Source organism: Barbatula barbatula, assembly GCF_947034865.1.
Source record: "Barbatula barbatula genome assembly, chromosome: 19".
In the NCBI taxonomy this organism is placed as follows: domain Eukaryota; kingdom Metazoa; phylum Chordata; class Actinopteri; order Cypriniformes; family Nemacheilidae; genus Barbatula; species Barbatula barbatula.
Genome location: NC_136782.1, coordinates 5,417,626 through 5,434,232, shown reverse-complemented (window position 1 = coordinate 5,434,232; position 16,607 = coordinate 5,417,626). Strand labels below are relative to the sequence as shown.

At 37.9% G+C, this 16,607-nt stretch overlaps 3 protein-coding genes across 4 annotated transcripts; all 3 read left to right on the top strand.

The window, feature by feature from the left end:
• The first annotated feature begins 1,709 nt into the window (after positions 1-1,709).
• gpr206 (P2Y purinoceptor 14) lies at positions 1,710-6,973 on the top strand. The gene is made up of 3 exons (XM_079482353.1): positions 1,710-1,904; positions 4,517-4,926; positions 5,675-6,973. The coding sequence occupies exons 1-3, from the start codon at positions 1,884-1,886 to the stop codon at positions 6,369-6,371; spliced, it is 1,128 nt and encodes a 375-aa protein (XP_079338479.1). The 5' UTR covers positions 1,710-1,883; the 3' UTR covers positions 6,372-6,973.
• A 486-nt stretch (positions 6,974-7,459) lies between these two features.
• Positions 7,460-10,518, top strand: gpr171 (G protein-coupled receptor 171). Of its 2 annotated transcripts, none has more exons than XM_079480973.1 (2): positions 7,460-7,721; positions 8,278-10,518. In XM_079480973.1, exon 2 carries the CDS (start codon positions 8,449-8,451, stop codon positions 9,394-9,396), a length of 948 nt encoding a protein of 315 aa, XP_079337099.1. In that variant the 5' UTR covers positions 7,460-7,721; positions 8,278-8,448; the 3' UTR covers positions 9,397-10,518. The 2 variants fall into 2 exon arrangements, with proteins under 2 accessions (XP_079337099.1, XP_079337098.1); XM_079480972.1 differs by having other exon boundaries at positions 8,156-10,518.
• Positions 10,519-11,092: 574 nt separating this feature from the next.
• On the top strand, positions 11,093-14,398 carry clrn1 (clarin 1; the record flags this gene model as incomplete). Its single annotated transcript, XM_079480981.1, has 3 exons — positions 11,093-11,345; positions 12,600-12,779; positions 14,133-14,398. The coding sequence occupies 3 exons, from the start codon at positions 11,093-11,095 to the stop codon at positions 14,396-14,398; spliced, it is 699 nt and encodes a 232-aa protein (XP_079337107.1).
• Between the last annotated feature and the right edge of the window lie 2,209 nt (positions 14,399-16,607).

Sequence of the window (16,607 nt, the reverse complement as noted above, 5' to 3'; positions counted from 1 at the left end):
GCATGCCTTGGGTCTGTGGTGGAACCAGAAAGGTTCTTGCTGTGAGGCAACAGTGTTACTCATTGGACTACTGTGACATCCTTTATCAGACAAAACTGAATTATATTACACAGACATTATACAACACACACTTTTTAATGAATTATCAGACATCAGTGTCTATAAAAAGGATAAGGTGTTGAACTGTACCTCAAGCGGTATGTTATGTTGGGGCAATATATTCACAGATAATTAAATCATAACCACTCACCCTGACAGAACACTTGTTTCTTTAATTTGTACTTTATGAATGTATTCAACACACAATACAATGAATAATATCGGATGACCCATCGGCTGGTCACTCTTTATGGACACACAGCTCGGTTCAGGAGATTCATTCTGACACAAACTAAAATACAACACCAAATGAATGTATGACGTGTGAATGAACGTAACTGCTCAGATCAGCAGACGAGTCTCTCAAACTGAATTTTATGGGATACTCCATTGACTGGTCACTCATTGACACACAGCTGGGCTTGGGTGATTCATTCTGACACAAACTAAAACACAACAGAAAACAAACAGTTTTTTTTACTAAAACTTTATTTGGAGCCATAAGAATAAGCCTGAAGCACTGATGCTAAAATATCTGTTTTGATCAGGTAGGCCTTACTATACTGTCACACATTGTCCAGGTAAACCATAACACACTCATAATGTCTGGTTTCCTTTATGCAATCATGTGGATTTGGTTTCTCAAGTAAGACTGACGACAAAAACATTTAAATACCATGGTATTCTAATGATACATAAACAAACAGGTGAAGTTCTCTCACCTCTTGTCTGTTTTTGTGTTTTGTTCTTTAGAGAGACTCATTTTGAAGGGCATGTTATCTTCCTCAAACCTAGTTTTGTATCAACTCAGAAATCTATTTCTTTCTTAAATCTCTCTCACTGTCACAACAGTAATGATCTCCACAAATAAAGACCAATTTTCGTCACGATTCATTTCACAGAATCAAATACTTTCCAGACAACAGCAAATATTCAGACAAGCACTGTCTGTGAAAGTAAATGAAAGTAAAATTGCAATTATACAATTTACATATTAAGTAACTAATGTATTTTAAACTTATTTTAAACACACCTCAAACTATATTATACGTTTTTTTATAAATTTTTTAGCATGCTTTACTGCTTTGACATTGTCTGGTTTATACACAAATGACTGCAGATTGATCATGTGACCAATAAACATCAAGTTTTAAAACTTTTAATACCAAAGACTGATATTATAATGAGACTGTGCCCTTAACCAGATTGTCACAGTTTCTGCATGAAAATTACGTCAAAGTAGAAATGAAGATACTGAAGATACTTGCTTGAGTTATGTGCTTGTATGCTGCGACCGAATTGCCTTCGGGAAATTAATAAAGATGAACTGACCTGAACTGAAACTATTGAGACATTTCTCAAAATATCTCCTTTTGTGTTCCATGAATAAAAGAGTCGTGCAGGTTTTAAACAATGTAATAATAATACAACTAAAACACATTTTAATTTTTGGGCGAGTCCCTATGAGTATTTTGTGAAATGCAAAACATGTTATGTTTTGTTGTCGCGTCTAAGATGATGAAAAGGAAAACACTTTGACTTGCAAATGATTGCATGAATATAATTATAGAAATAACACACAAAAAACAGCTCTGCAAATATTAATGTTTAGTATATGCTCAGGTCTTTCTCTATCCACCACAAAATCTTAAACCACTAGCCTGTTTCAGCACGTATCGGATGAATCGCACATGCATAATTTCCTCTTTGCTTGAACAGGCACAAGGAAGTTGATGTGAATAATAAGGGCAGACAGCTCCATCAAAGCACACTGGACTGCTCGAATGGGTACAAGTGGATTTCAGGTGAGTCAAATATGATCATTTTTCACACACATGTGCTGTTGCATGGGTCTAACCAAGACACATGCTACACCGTTTCACAGAGCACTTTGTGCTGATGTTATATGAGTTAATTAACTCATATAATAGAAACGTCTGCACAGTTAGACTGGTGTGGACTTTGAAGCTCGCTTCTACTTAAGAAAAAGGCATTACTTGATCATAAATGAATGTAGCTCTATATGTCTATAGTTCTCTCACAAAGCCTCATACATGACAAAATGTTAAATAATAAGCTTAATATTACATTCTTAAGACTGCATGATAAAATATCAGGTATGCCTCTTAAACATTTAGTTTACTACATGACTTACAAACTTTATGCGTGTTAAATTGTTCCATAGTCATGCTGTCATTTTAAAGCTAGGCTTAAACATCATTGATTCTAGCGATGTTGCGATAAAGCCGTGTTTGTTTTATTTATTTTGTTTTTTTCTCGTCTATTTATTTTGCTGTATTTTTATACTTTTGTCTTTATTGTATTGTTTTGCTTTTATTGGAAAGCACTTTGGATGCCTTGAGCGTTGTAAAAGGGCTTTATAAAGAAATGTTGATTGATGGATTGTCACGTCACTGTGGCAATAGAGCTTTAATGCTGCAAACAACTTTACAAAGAAAAGATTGGTTAGGGCTACGTAATATATCAAAATGGTTATTAACACTTTAAAACGTAAGTATTTGTCATGATTCTCGTGGTGAGACACGGAGAGAGGACCCAGGTGCAGACAGCGGGTAAGGGGTTAACATTTTAATAAATAATAAAACATAGACCCACGTGGGGGTAACAGAACAAAACAGGGATACAATAACATGACTAAAACTAACTACACTGACAAGACATGAACTCAACCAAATCACAATGAACCAGCACAAGACAGAAGACACAAGGGCATTAAGTAAGGGAGCAAATCAAGAGGGAAACAGGTGTAGGGCATTAATCAATAACGAGGGTTACGAGAGGATGGGAACAAAGACGAGACAGGAGAGAGAGTCTGTAAGACCATAATAATTGCCTCTCTCCACATGAAACATGAGGTTCTGTCATGATCCTGCCACTACACTAAGAGAAACATGACATGATGCAGCAGAATCATGACAGAAGCCTCTCCTCAAGGAGCAGCAACCTGATGCTCCTCAAGGCACAAACAAGACAAGACAGACTGTGACACTAACAAAACAGAGCAACATGATAATACAATAAAACAAAACAGGGAAGCACAAGAGTCCAAGGGAAGGGGCACACAAGTCCAAACAAGGGGGGAGTCCAAACAAAAGTCCAAAGACAGGCAGACACGATAACCGGCATTACACGGACTGGATTGCCAGCTGAACAGCAAGCAGACCGGGACTGGGATAGCCGGCAGACACACGGACTGGGATAGCCGGCAGACACACGGACTGGGATAGCCGGGGCGGGAATGGCCGCGTGCACCGGGCTGGAATGGACGCATGCACCTGCACCGACCTGGAACGCCCAGCTGGGATCTTTGGCGGCCACAGGATTCCGGCGGCTTCGACCCTGGAGGGAAGACTGGCGGTCTCAACCCTGGAAGGCAGTCCGGCGGTCTCGGTCCCAAGCGGGAATCCGGCAGTCTCGACCCTGGAAGGGAGTCCGGCAGCCTCTGACCCTGGAAGGGAACCCGGCGGCTTCGACCGCTGCCGCATTGATCCCTCTGTCTGCTGGGTCCGATTATAGCTGGTTCATTCTGTCATGATTCTCATGGTGAGACACGGAGAGAGGACCCAGGTGCAGACAGCAGCTAAGGGGTTAACATTTTAATAATAAATAATAAAACATAGACCCACGTGGGGGTAACAGAACCAAACAGGGATATAATAACATGACAGGACAGGACTAAAACTAACTACACTTAAACAAGACTTAAATTAACTTTTGACATGAACTACAAATAACTAAACTGACAAGACATGAACTCACCAACTAAATCACAATGAACCAGAACAAGACAGAAGACACAAGGGCATTAAGTAAGGGAGCAAATCAAGAGGGGAACAGGTGTAGGGCATTAATCAATAACGAGGGTTACGAGAGGATGGGAACAAAGACGAGACCAGAGAGAGTGTCTGTAAGACCACAATAATTGCCTCTCTCCACATTAAACATGAGGTTCTGTCATGATCCTGCCACTACACCACGAGAATCATGACAGTATTGTTGAAGTTTTGGGAGAATACAGATACAAAGAAAGTATGGTCTGATGTGCAGAAGGTGATCGACCGTCAAAGAGATTGCGAAACACATTGGTTAGAGAATTCTCAGTTTTTAATAATATAGTTAAATGGCTTTACCCAGAATATTATTTTAACAGGGCCATTGTGAACAGACTCGACCTTTGTTAAGGAGACTTCACTTTTTACCTTTTCATTCATTGTGAAGAATGTCAGAGTCATTAAAGCATCACTCCGGTTAAAACAATATCCTTTTCTGTGACTGTTCTTCCTCCCATTCCAGTAAACTGGATGACATTACTCTTTGTCTTTGTTTGCCCATTTGTACATCATTGGAAATATAGTAGTCCAACTTGCTTTAATAACTCTTTCTTGTATATGTGCAGATGGAGTCACCAATTCTGAGAACATCAGAGTCTCTAACCAGCTTTACTGCTGCAACGGATGACATGAAAAAGCAGAACATCACAAACTCATGTGAATTTTCAAAGGTCCCAGCTCACCCCGTCTTCATATTTGCATACTCACTAGTGTTCCTCATCAGTCTGGTGCTGAATTGCGTCACAATGCGGGTGTATTTCTGCACCAATCAACGCGTCCTATCCAGTGTCACGGTTTATATGAAGAATCTAGCTGCCGCTGACTTCTTTCTTTGTCTTTGTTTACCCTTGCGCATTGCTAACTATGCCACGTATTCAGTGACACTGCGCAATATTTATTGCAGCTTCGGAGCGACGGCCTTCTATTTAAACATGTACGCAAGCATTCTCTTCATGGACTTTATTGCTGCAAACAGGTAACCATCTCATTCTAAATCCCAGTTGTAGGACCTACTTATTATCATTTGGGTTTAGCAGTTCAGCAAATGTGTGCCTGCGGTGTCCATCCAACCTGATGTCAGTGCTATACCATAACCTTCATTTGTATGACATTCATCCTAAACTGGTGCCTGAACGTTTGGTTTGATCTAACTCAATAATATGAGTGAGGTAAAGCAATTTAAAGACAAATAAAAATATAAAACAGTAAACTGAAATGACTCCATTAAAATAACATTAAAATGTTTTGGGCATTATTGGGATAGGATTCAACATTTTAGCAAGAGAATTCATCACATACAGTAGACGCCATTAAATTTTCCATTAAAACCGATACAATTCATATACCATACATTATAAATACAGTATAACCGCATAAGGGATTGTGGACCCAAAAATGAAGATTCCGTCATCTCACCCTCAGATTATTTCAAATTCTTTGTTCTGGTCAACAAAATGGAATATACATGGAACAATGTCAGTAACCAAACAGATATCATCCCCCATTTACTGCCATGATAGAGAAAATAACCTGAGAACAATCTGAGGGTAGTAAATGATGACAGAATTTTCCTTTTTGTGTGAACTATCCCTTTAAAGAAAAAAAACAATTCCATTTTCTGTGTTTTGGGCAGATTTCTTTTAGTTTTTTCACCAGAGTCAGGAAGCAAAGTTCTTATAAACTACAGTGCACCAAAAGTTTTCATATTTATTTTCTAACCTCAGGTACCTGAAAATTGCCCGGCCATTGGAGACTCACGCTCTTCAGATGGTTCGTACTGCACGCCACATTTCCATATCAACTTGGCTGTCCTTGGTAGCCATGGCTTCCATCTACCTAGTCTTATTTCTTCAGAGCTCTTGGAGACACGATGAAAATGCAACGGGATTCGGTTGTGAATCTTTACACAGTCCCCAGGTCAAGTTGGTCTACAAAATCACTCACACTGTGTCCATGTTGCTCTTCATTTTTGTGCTGGTTTCTCTGATACTTCTCTACTGGGGGACTTTAAAAAAGATCAGGCAAATTCAGCTGTCCACACAGACCACATCTAATAGCCATAAGTTTAACAAGTCAAAGCGTAACATGCTGGTACTAGTGGTTATCTTTTGCGTGTGCTTTGTGCCGTATCATCTGGTGAGGCTTCCTTACGCATTCATCAAACCCCATTTGAAAGACTGCACAGCCCAGGCGTTTTACATCTTAAAGGAGCTGACTGTGTTTCTTTCAGTGCTAAATGCTTGTTTGGATCCGCTCATTTATTTTATCTTCTGCAAGGCCTTCAGAGCCAAGCTGAAACTCGGGACAAAGACAGAATCATCGGCATCCAATAAAGAGCAAGGACCGCAAAGGCGAATGAGCAACATGTTGAGCTTCATTGAGACCAAGGTATCCATGCTAAGACACGAAAGTGTCATTTAGGCTGTCATTTTGACTTAATAGACTACAATGTCATGAAATGTCATCGATAAAATAAACTCAGAGCAAAAAATAAATGTGTAAAGGATTAACTGTACCTGCTGATACAGTATCATTAAACGTCAGCTCGATTGGCCATATACCTCAACTTCAACTTTGATAAAAAAGGTACCAGTTTCTATTCACCAGTAATATAACTGGGACTGTGAATATTTCTTTAAAATATACTTTACATATTTTTCATTTCAAGTTGTAATATTTGTATCAAATTATGGCAAAGAAATATATTGTACATTTTGGGTGAAACGCTGTTTATGTCCTGTTTCTAAACTGAACAAAGCTTTAAATCTCACATTCTTAACTGATAGACCCTTTCCATATAATCTGCCAGCAAATGAGCATGTATTCTCCCTATACCTCTAACTTTCAAACACTTCTGTTCAGTTGTTTTATGTAGTCCCGTCTGAATCTCTTTGAGTTGGAACTGTACGTTCATATCAGCATGACTGCATGTGGTCAATTATTGCTTCACGACACTCATATCCTGTGTATGTTTTCTCAGATTAAAATCACATAAAAGATTAAACAATAAAAAACATTTCTTTTACTTCTTGTTGCGCTGAAAGACATAAATGGCAACTGCTGCATATAATAATAGTTCCACCAGGTTGTTTTATTGGGGTCACTGACTTTTTGTGATCATACATGAAGTAAAAAATATAACCGTATTATCTTTAATTCTGCCTTAGATAGGCTAAGAGCAACTTTTGTAACCATGTGCACGTTTTCATTATACGTGTGTGTGTGAAGATGGAATTTGAGATTTCTAACCACAATTCACCGATAAATGTTTTCTTGCTATTGGGTTACAGAATGTATCCTGCACTGTAGGCTTGCATGCCAATGCTTTGCGTATTTATACATTGTGATATAGTGGAAAATTGCTACTAAAAGAACCGTTTCGTTCTTTAGCACAATGAACTGAAACCAACCTGTCAGATCAGGAAATGATAGTCCAGCGAGCAAATGCAAACTAGAGAAAAAGGATGTATGGTTTGTGGTTGTCTACATGCAGTAAATTCAGAACGTTTGCATTTCCGCAACTTCTCACAGGCAGGGCACGCTTTTCCTCCTCACTCAGATTTAATTAAGACCGAAGCCAAAGAAAAGAGGAAACAGGATACGTGATGTGATGAAGTCAGTGGAGAGATTCTTAAAACTATGAATTTTCTCAGTAGCTGTAGTTCGCATCTCTAAACCTGTCAAAGCTACAGCTGGCTGAGAAGACTTCACATTCTGCATAGAGTTTATCTGACATCCGACTTTGAGACGGTGCGGTCTCCCTGTCAAAAGGTAATATGAAACGTGCCTGTTTCTTTTTGTCCTTTTTAATATGTTTTTTTTTAATAAATCGCAAATAATAAAAGGAGGAAGCCCAACCTTGATTTCCTCCCTGGCGTACTTAGAAGGATTAACTTGTTCACATTGAGGTGGTCTTTGTTTGTTTGTTTTGGAAGATCGATGTACTCGATGTGCTCAAGGGGATAGTTCAGAAGACATCCTATATTACTATAGGTTAACGGTTTTGATTAGAAATTGTTTTAGGGTCAATTGCATATAATTATGCAAATGTACTGTTATTGCTACAGTAATTACATGTAACGTGTATTAAAGAAGCTGTAAAATGTGTTACCCAACCTAAGGTGTATAGCTTTACAAAACTCACATAAATATAATTTGTTTGCTTCTGGTAAATTGAATTGAATGTTTCACATTTTCTCTTTCAGCCTCTTCACAGGATTTCTACATGAGAATATCTGTCTATATTTTAACGCTGCATATTGTGCATATTGTATAAACAGAGGATTTACCACTTCCTCTCTTTAAACGTTTTTTACTTTCTGCTAAGGTGAAAATCAGCCAGAACTCTGTTATATAAAGTGAAATGGTCCTCTCTGGTCTGACGGGATATAAAGCATAGTTACAAGGAGACCTGAACCGTGTTGGATCGACTTGATTTTTCACAAGGCTGGGATACGTTGATCAAGTACAACTAAGTGCCTACTGTCTCAATGCAAAAATGGAGAATCCAGATAATACCTGCGTGGTCAACGACAACATGGTACCCTTCGCCACAATTTACATCTTAATCTTTCTGATTGGCGTGGCCACTAGCCTGGTGGCACTATGGGCCTTCACCACCAGCCAAAGTGCTAAAAAGTGCATCAACATTTACATGATCAACCTTCTAACGTCTGACTTTCTCCTGATGCTGGCTCTACCCGTCAAGATCGCAAAGAATCTGGGCAACGAGTCGAAAAGTTTGACCATCTTCCACTGCCAAGTGAGCGGGCCGCTCATCTACATCAACTTGTACGCATCTATCATCTTTTTGTCATTTGTCAGCGTTCAGAGGTATCTCCAGATGACCCGCAGCTCAAAACTTCTCCGACTGCAGGAGATGGGCTTCGCGGTGCTGATGTCAGCAGTGGTCTGGTTCCTCGTGCTCTTCATAAATGTGCCCAACATGGCCATACCCATCAAAGCCAACATTACGGACAAACATGGGCTGACCTGTTCTGATTTAAAAACTGAGATAGGGAAGCACTGGCACGCATTGTCTGTGTTCCTGGGGACAGCCATCTTTTTCAACACCTCTGCGGCTGTGCTTCTGTCCAACGGCCTGGCGTTGAAACGGCTCTGGGGTCGACGCGAATCTGATCCAGAGGACCAAGCAAGTGCCCATCACGCCTTTAGAAACATTGCACTGGTGACCTTGGCGTACGTGATAAGCTTCGTGCCGTACCATGCGGTGCGAATGCCGTACACTTTTACACAAATAGATGTGATCAATGATTGTGGATTGAAGAAGAGTCTGTTCTTGGCTAAGGAGTCTACTCTGCTTCTCGCCATCTTGCACCTGTGCTTTGATCCACTGCTGTATTTCATCATTTGTCGTGCATTTAGACATCAAATCACGAAAGCTTTCTCATGGAGACGCAAGGTTCCAGATGCTAACCAAGAGTAAATATTTGCATTGAAGTATAAAGGGAAAGAAAGTTTTGGACCAAGTATCAAAGAGCTATCTTTCTTTAAATTAGATATAAGAGATGGGAAACAATTTTATGGACAAATATGGTTTGGTAATACGTGTATCAAAATTGAGAATCTAGAAAAGAATAAATGAAGGAGCATGTAGCCTATAAAAAACTATAATCACTGTAATACTTGATCAAATTGTGCATATTCTGTATTTGTGAAACATGGTAAATGAGGGGACATGATCACTTTTTTACCGTATAAAAAGCTTTGGTCACATTGCAAAAGAATACATTAAACACAGGCATAAAATGACAACAAATGCACAAACTGCTATGACTTGAGTTTGAGTTCTCTGTCTTTAAGCAAGCACAAGGGTGAATGTCACATCACCTAATTAATATTCATGAGTCATTCTAGCAGAAGGCTACACAAGCTGGATCGTATAATGTTGCTAAGATGTGTCTCTACAGTTATTTACTGCAGTGACATTTTAGAAACTAGATGTTAGAAACAAGTATAGAGTTAAAATTTATTTGTATAAATTTAAATTTAAAATAGTTTGGGAAAAAAAAGATTTATTTTTAAATGATTGTACCGTAAAACATTTTACCAAAGTTATTTCAGTGTTGTTTGTATTAATTTCCTTTTTATTAATAACCATTTTTGTTGGTAATTGGCTTGCTTTGTTATTTCCTGAAATTAGTGAAAAGGAATTAATTTGTGTCTATATCGGGTCACAGCTGTCTGGATGCTATCGAGTCACTGTCTGGGATGATATGACTGTTTTTGTCTTTGACACCCGCTGGTTATTATTCATCACCTTGGGTCTAGACCTCAGTCACTGTCTGCTGAGCTAGGAAATTATTTCTAATGTCAAAACTTGTATTTTCCCTTTCAAATATGTGTATTTTTCACTTTTTAAAAGCAGACTGTTGTAATAATATGTATGCCGAGCTTTTTAACTGGATTTGTTAGGTTATGTTTTTTGTATCTATTGTCACACTGTTATTTCAAGTTGGGACATACCATTTCTGAAACAAGGGGATATTTCTGTGTTACTTTTTTCATTGCCCAACAGTATGCATTTTAAATACAGGTTTTGAAATTCCTTCGTGAAATGTATTTCCATTTCTTTAACACATGCTGGTAGCAAAATTGAAAACTTAACAATTAACTCAACAATTTAGATAACACATTTAGATTTTCAACACACAGTATAGCCTGGCTCAATGCTTTTTGTATTAGAAGCTTGACACAATATTCATACGCCAGGCCACTTTACGCACAATAAACTCCATATTCAAAATTAGAGTAGTGAAATTGCTTTGCTGAATGCAGTGAGTCAAACCAGTAACCAATCGCATTTAAGGTCACATCCCCTGACCGCTGATGCGAGAAATTCGACCCTGTTACCTGGAGACGGCAGTACAGTGAAAGCCATCCGGTGTAACTCTATCCAGAGGAGACATTGCCGGGAACAGCCTTACTTTCCCAACATGTATACAACATTATGGATCATTTTATAATATCCGCGTTTTCAGCATTGAAGAAAAATCCAGAACTTGCACTATGCATTTTATCACACTGGATAACTGGAAGATTGCCGTTTTGCGCGTAAACGTTTGGACATCTGTTGGATACCGAGCAGGTTATTAGGGGCTCTCGTTGCCCCGTCAAACATAATGTCTTGTACACAAAAGAAAATCATTTTCTCTGTGGCTGGTGTTCTTTGCTTTGGCTGTGTGCTGGTCGTGGCGGCAGCGATGGGGACTCAGTTTTGGGTAAAGGCAACTGTTCTTTGCCAAACGGGCGCACAGATCGTCAATGCAACGGGACCGGAGCTGGAGAAATTCATCGGAAGGGCGAACTACGGACTCTTCCATGGCCATGGGATGAAACAGTGTGGTCTGGGTGACAGACCCTTTTATTTCTCATGTGAGTAGCACTCTACGAAGGTGTTAAAAACAAAAGGAAAGTTAAGATTTCATATAATTCAAACCACATTATTACAATCTAACAAAAGACGACAATGAGTAAGTTTCCTAATAAAAGGCAAAACCAAGCTGCATTTATTTTAAAGATACAACAACACAAAGAAAACTTTTTACAAACAATATAACAATGAACATTTGCTTCAAATGCTAGAATGGAAGGCTGCAGCATTGTTTAATATGAAGAATAAAAGTGTAAGTTCACTTTTATGTTTTAAATCTTAAACATGGCACTCTTGAAAAATCACATTGGGACCAACTGTCCAAATACTGTTTAGAATCAATGTTAAGACACTTTACAAATTTAAGTCTGTTCAAATGTGGTGCTATACATTTTTTTAAATGTTTGTTGTACGTTGAGTTAGGATGGACTAGAAGTGTCATTCCAGGTCCTTTGAACTTTATGAGATGCAACTTCAAGAACATTTTTCAATAATGAGGACTGAAACAGGGCCAGATATTAGAGCTGCACATTTTAGAAAACAAAGGAATATTGTAATCGTTGAGTACAAAGATTAACAGAGATTATTCTTTCAGACATTAAAAAGACTACATTGTAAAAGCTGTAATTTTGCAGAAAGTTTGCCAGTAATTTACTGTAGATTTAACTCACAATTTTATGGTATATTAAACCGTAACTTACCTATTTCTAATATTTTCTTTCATGAAACAAGACAAAATATCACAGGTCACTTTTCTTGTTATGTAAATGTTTCGTAATTTAAGAGGTTTTAAATATTTTTACTAGAAAACAAGACAAAAAGGACTAGGAAAAAGTAAATTTGTTGCTGTGCTAATGCCAGTAATGAGACCAGTATCTTTTTGGTCATTTTGAATGAAAAGTTATACTTTTTGGTTAAAGTAAAGTTGAACTCAAATCGAAAACAGTACTAATAGGAAACCCTTATTAAATCTACAGTAAGTTAGTGGCAAACCTGCAGCAAAACTACAGCAAGGTTTGACAGTGTAAATCTGAACAGTGCCTGAATAAAGGATTCAATGAGAAATATACTGTAAACGTGAGCAGACTATATGAATAACTTTGATGACATTTTTATGATACCATCGTTCTCCCGTCCATTGAATGCTGATTCTCAGTTTCCAGATGTTTAAAAGTGTTAATTTGCATAATATTGCAATTAATAATACAATTTAAATTTGACGTGTTGCTATGTGAAATCTCTTTCTCTCCATTTAGTTTTTCCAGACCTGATAGGTGTGATTCCAGCCAGTCTTCATGTAAGCGTGATCCTTTTCTGCTCAGTGCTCATCTTGTTCTCCTCCATCTCCTCTACGTTCTTCTTTTACAATGCGTTTGGAAGTCCGTATGAGACATTGCACGGACCGCTGGGACTCTACCTCTGGAACATGATAAGCTGTAAGACACACACACATTCGCCATCATAATACATCATGTCATATAGGTTTCCACTCATTCCTTTATTATTATTGTTTCATTCATTTTAAAAACATAGTTTAAGATTATGAAATATCTCAAATAGTTTTTGCAAGTTTTGTAGTGTAGATCAAAACTTCAAAACATTCAAACCAAATGTTCTTACCATGCCTTTAAAGAAATTCTTGAATTCAGTTCCTGAAGACAGTATGTGAGAAAACAGAGTCTTTATTATACAGTAAAGATGAACCACTGCAATTCACTGTTCCTATAGAGAGAAATTAAACTCAGCTATCCTGGGAACAGAGAATTGCGTGATAAATAAATAAAGTGATGGAAATAAATGCGCTTGGTGCAACTAGCCAGATTTCCACTCTATCTCTAGTGTCAGTGTCTCTGTTGTTTATGTACTGATAAAGGATGGCACTTTAATAGGCCATTTGACCTGTCCACACAATAGAACCATTAAAGACACAAGACAAAAAATTCAAGCAGTATCACTTGCAGTGAGAATACTGGGTGAAACGGATGTACAGTGGCACGGTCATATTAAATGTGACCCTGGACCATCATCTGAAAGCTGAATGCTTTCCAGGACAATATTTAGCCGAGATACAACTATTAGAAAATCTGGAATCTGAAGGTGCAAAAAATCAAAATATTGAGAAAATCGCCTTTAACGTTTCCATCAGAGGCGCTGTAGCAGGCCGCTGCGTAAAAGAAACTGGATTGTTTTAATGCTTTCTTACCGGTGAATAAACCCGAAAGCCGAATTCTGAGCTTTACACAGATACCTAACTTGAGTGGGAAATTCCCAAAGAGCGGGCAGCAGCGAGCGAACTTTTTCGCCGAACATTTTAGTTCGTGATTTTGCTGCATCCACTTACAAAAATTAAGTTTTTATATATTTACGGTAGTTTTGATCGATACATTGTGTTGTTGGCTATTGCTACAAATATACCTGTGCTACTAATGGTTTTGTTTTGTGTGTCACATATATGAAAAGTGTGCTTATTGAATCGTGAAGCTTTGTTATTGATTACCCCTGTTCTTGATATATTCATCTTTATAGAAAGTAATAAAAATATTCAAAGCCAACAATTATATATTGAAATAATGCATTAAATTGTCAGTGACTAAAAAATAGAGGCAGTTTAAAGTGATTTTATAACAGCCAAGGGACATTGTTAGACACAATGATAAGTGTCAATTCTGTAAAAGAGTGATGTGAAGTAAGAATAAACAAAGGTTACTTGTGGGCTTTGGCACTTACAGTAAGAACAGCCAGTCAGAACCGCCTAAAAAAAACAGCTCACCCACTTCTGTTCTGACCAGGTTTCAGCAGCTGTTTGGTCCTCATCCTCTTCGCCTCTGAGGTCAAGTTCCACCACCTCACCGAGACCGTCACCAACTTCAGCGAGGGCAGCTTTGTCTACAAGACACAAAGCGAATGGTACGATAGGTCCTTCTGGCTCATCTTTCTCACCTTCCTCACGCACGGCCTCAACATTTTGCTCATCCGCCTGGCGGGGATCCATTTCCCCTTTCAGGAGGCCAAGGAGTCCAACGCTACCACAGGAGCTTCAGATCTCATGTACTGACCGGCCCCTTTGTTCTGCTTCCTCCCCTGCACACGACATCCTACCGCAGCGACGAAGACGTCTCAATAGGAGTCTTACGAACGTCAGCGTCAGTTGTGCCGTTGTGTTTAGAGGTAAATTGGCAAGGCTTAAGCTGTGTCTTTCCCCCATTCAAACCCCAGGACTGAACTTGGAGATGTGTGAGGGAACACAGTGGGGCTGTTTGCGGAGAGTTCACTCTGTCAATCACATAAACAATAAAGGGACACAATGACAAATGGCTGTTGAAAACACTGTGTAGTTTCCAGTCTGGCTGGGACAATACAGATTTCTTTCCGTTTGTACAATTTATAATCCGGTTGTGAGACAAAGGGGTGTGACAATTGGCAATTATACAGTGGCCCTTAAAAATTTATGAATGTCATAGTGAGATCAAAACAAGTGGCATTAAATATTAAAAGTATTTTACACAAAGGAGTGTGTTTGGTTTTATTAATATTACAGATCAAAATGAAGATAAAATGCATTCTGACGCCTTCAGGATGTCAAATATTGATCTTCATTATTTAGCAAAAATTGCCAGAAACATTAGTCCTGAGAAGTGACACTTCAATGTGGTTTGATATTGTTATTCTAACGACATTCATACAATTATAAAGTGGCTTGATTGTTAAAATATGTTTAGGGCCTATATGTGCTATTCATATCTCAGTAAAAAAACTGAATAAGGAACTTTAAAATGTCTTTCAACTTTTTATATCTTACTGTATATACTGTACAACGAACCAAGGTTTTAGTATCAGACAGACGTAACACAGACCGATAAAATAACTTTTAAATGTATTTGTAAACACATTGGGTCAGTTTCCCCAACAAGGGAACAGCTTAAACCGGGACTAGGCCTCAGTTAAATTAGGATATTTAAGTCGTTTTTACAAAATAAACACTACGGTGGGCATCTTGAGACAAACCAATAAGATCTATTTTAAAATATGTCAGTGTAAGATGTTTTCGATCAAAACACTTCTAACATTTAAGTAAGTCTGGGACCGTCTTAAGCCTTGTCTGGAAAACCGCCCTGTTAAGTTTTGATAATACTTTGATGTCTTTGTTTTCATAGACGGTTTATATTTGTGTTATGTGTTTAGATTTGCACTTATTTTGTGCCAACGGCTGTGTTTTGAATAAAATGCACATTGTTGATAAATACATGTTGTTAATTAATAATTGTGAAATTAAACTTTTTATATTTTCTTTGAACGAATTCTTAAAACTGTTCTAAAAATAAACACAGAGGCCAATTATAATGTAATGCAAACATATGTATTGATCTGACAAAAGCAATATAGTTTGTTGATTGTTTTTGATAGTTTAATAACTAGATGGCAGTACAAATCAAATTCTGCAAAGTTTACTGAGGATTAGATTTGAAATGCTCAAGCTTCCAGGTTGAATATAACTTGTGAGGCAAGGAAAGCACCTCTCATCACTCAAGCTGTCATCAAGCCATTGCTTTGTTATCATTGCATTTAAACCAACAAAAAGAAAACAAACTACTCCACCTGCTGCCAGGAAACTGTAAAGTGAATGTAGTCTGCCTGTCATTTTATTGAAGTGAAAGTTTATTTCTACCCTGTGTGAATATTGAGTGTCAGGTATATAAGCAATGAAGCAATGTTTCATGTGCTTGTTCACACTGAAGGTTTGATCAGTAGATGCCTCACTATAAAGCCGCAGCCAAGCTGTCTGATGCAACAAAACAAAATTCAAGGTAGGCAACATTATGACATTGTTGGGTTAAGGAATTGCTTTAATGGCAGGAGAACACTTACTGTGTAAGGCTGCAATACAGATTACAGTTGTGATTCTGGATTTATGTACAGTACATATGAAACTTTTACTCTGAATAGTTCAATATATATACATATATATACAGTATATTGGAACATAGAAATGAAAGGTTTAGTGATTTATTTGTATTTTTTTCATTATCTGTGTAATTTATTCATGAGTCAGTAACCAATTTTTTTTAACTTTTGACCCAAACCATATTTGTGGTTTTCCCATTTCAGCTTTTTGAACTGTGGGGTGTGTTTTTTGTGGTTAAAGGTGAATGGATTTTGCGGTCTAATAAACCATTATAAATTAACCGTTTTTTAATGAAAACTACAATGGTTTTCAAGAAGAAAGTGTGAGTTCTCTGTCTCATCCATTTATTGAAAGAGGCTTG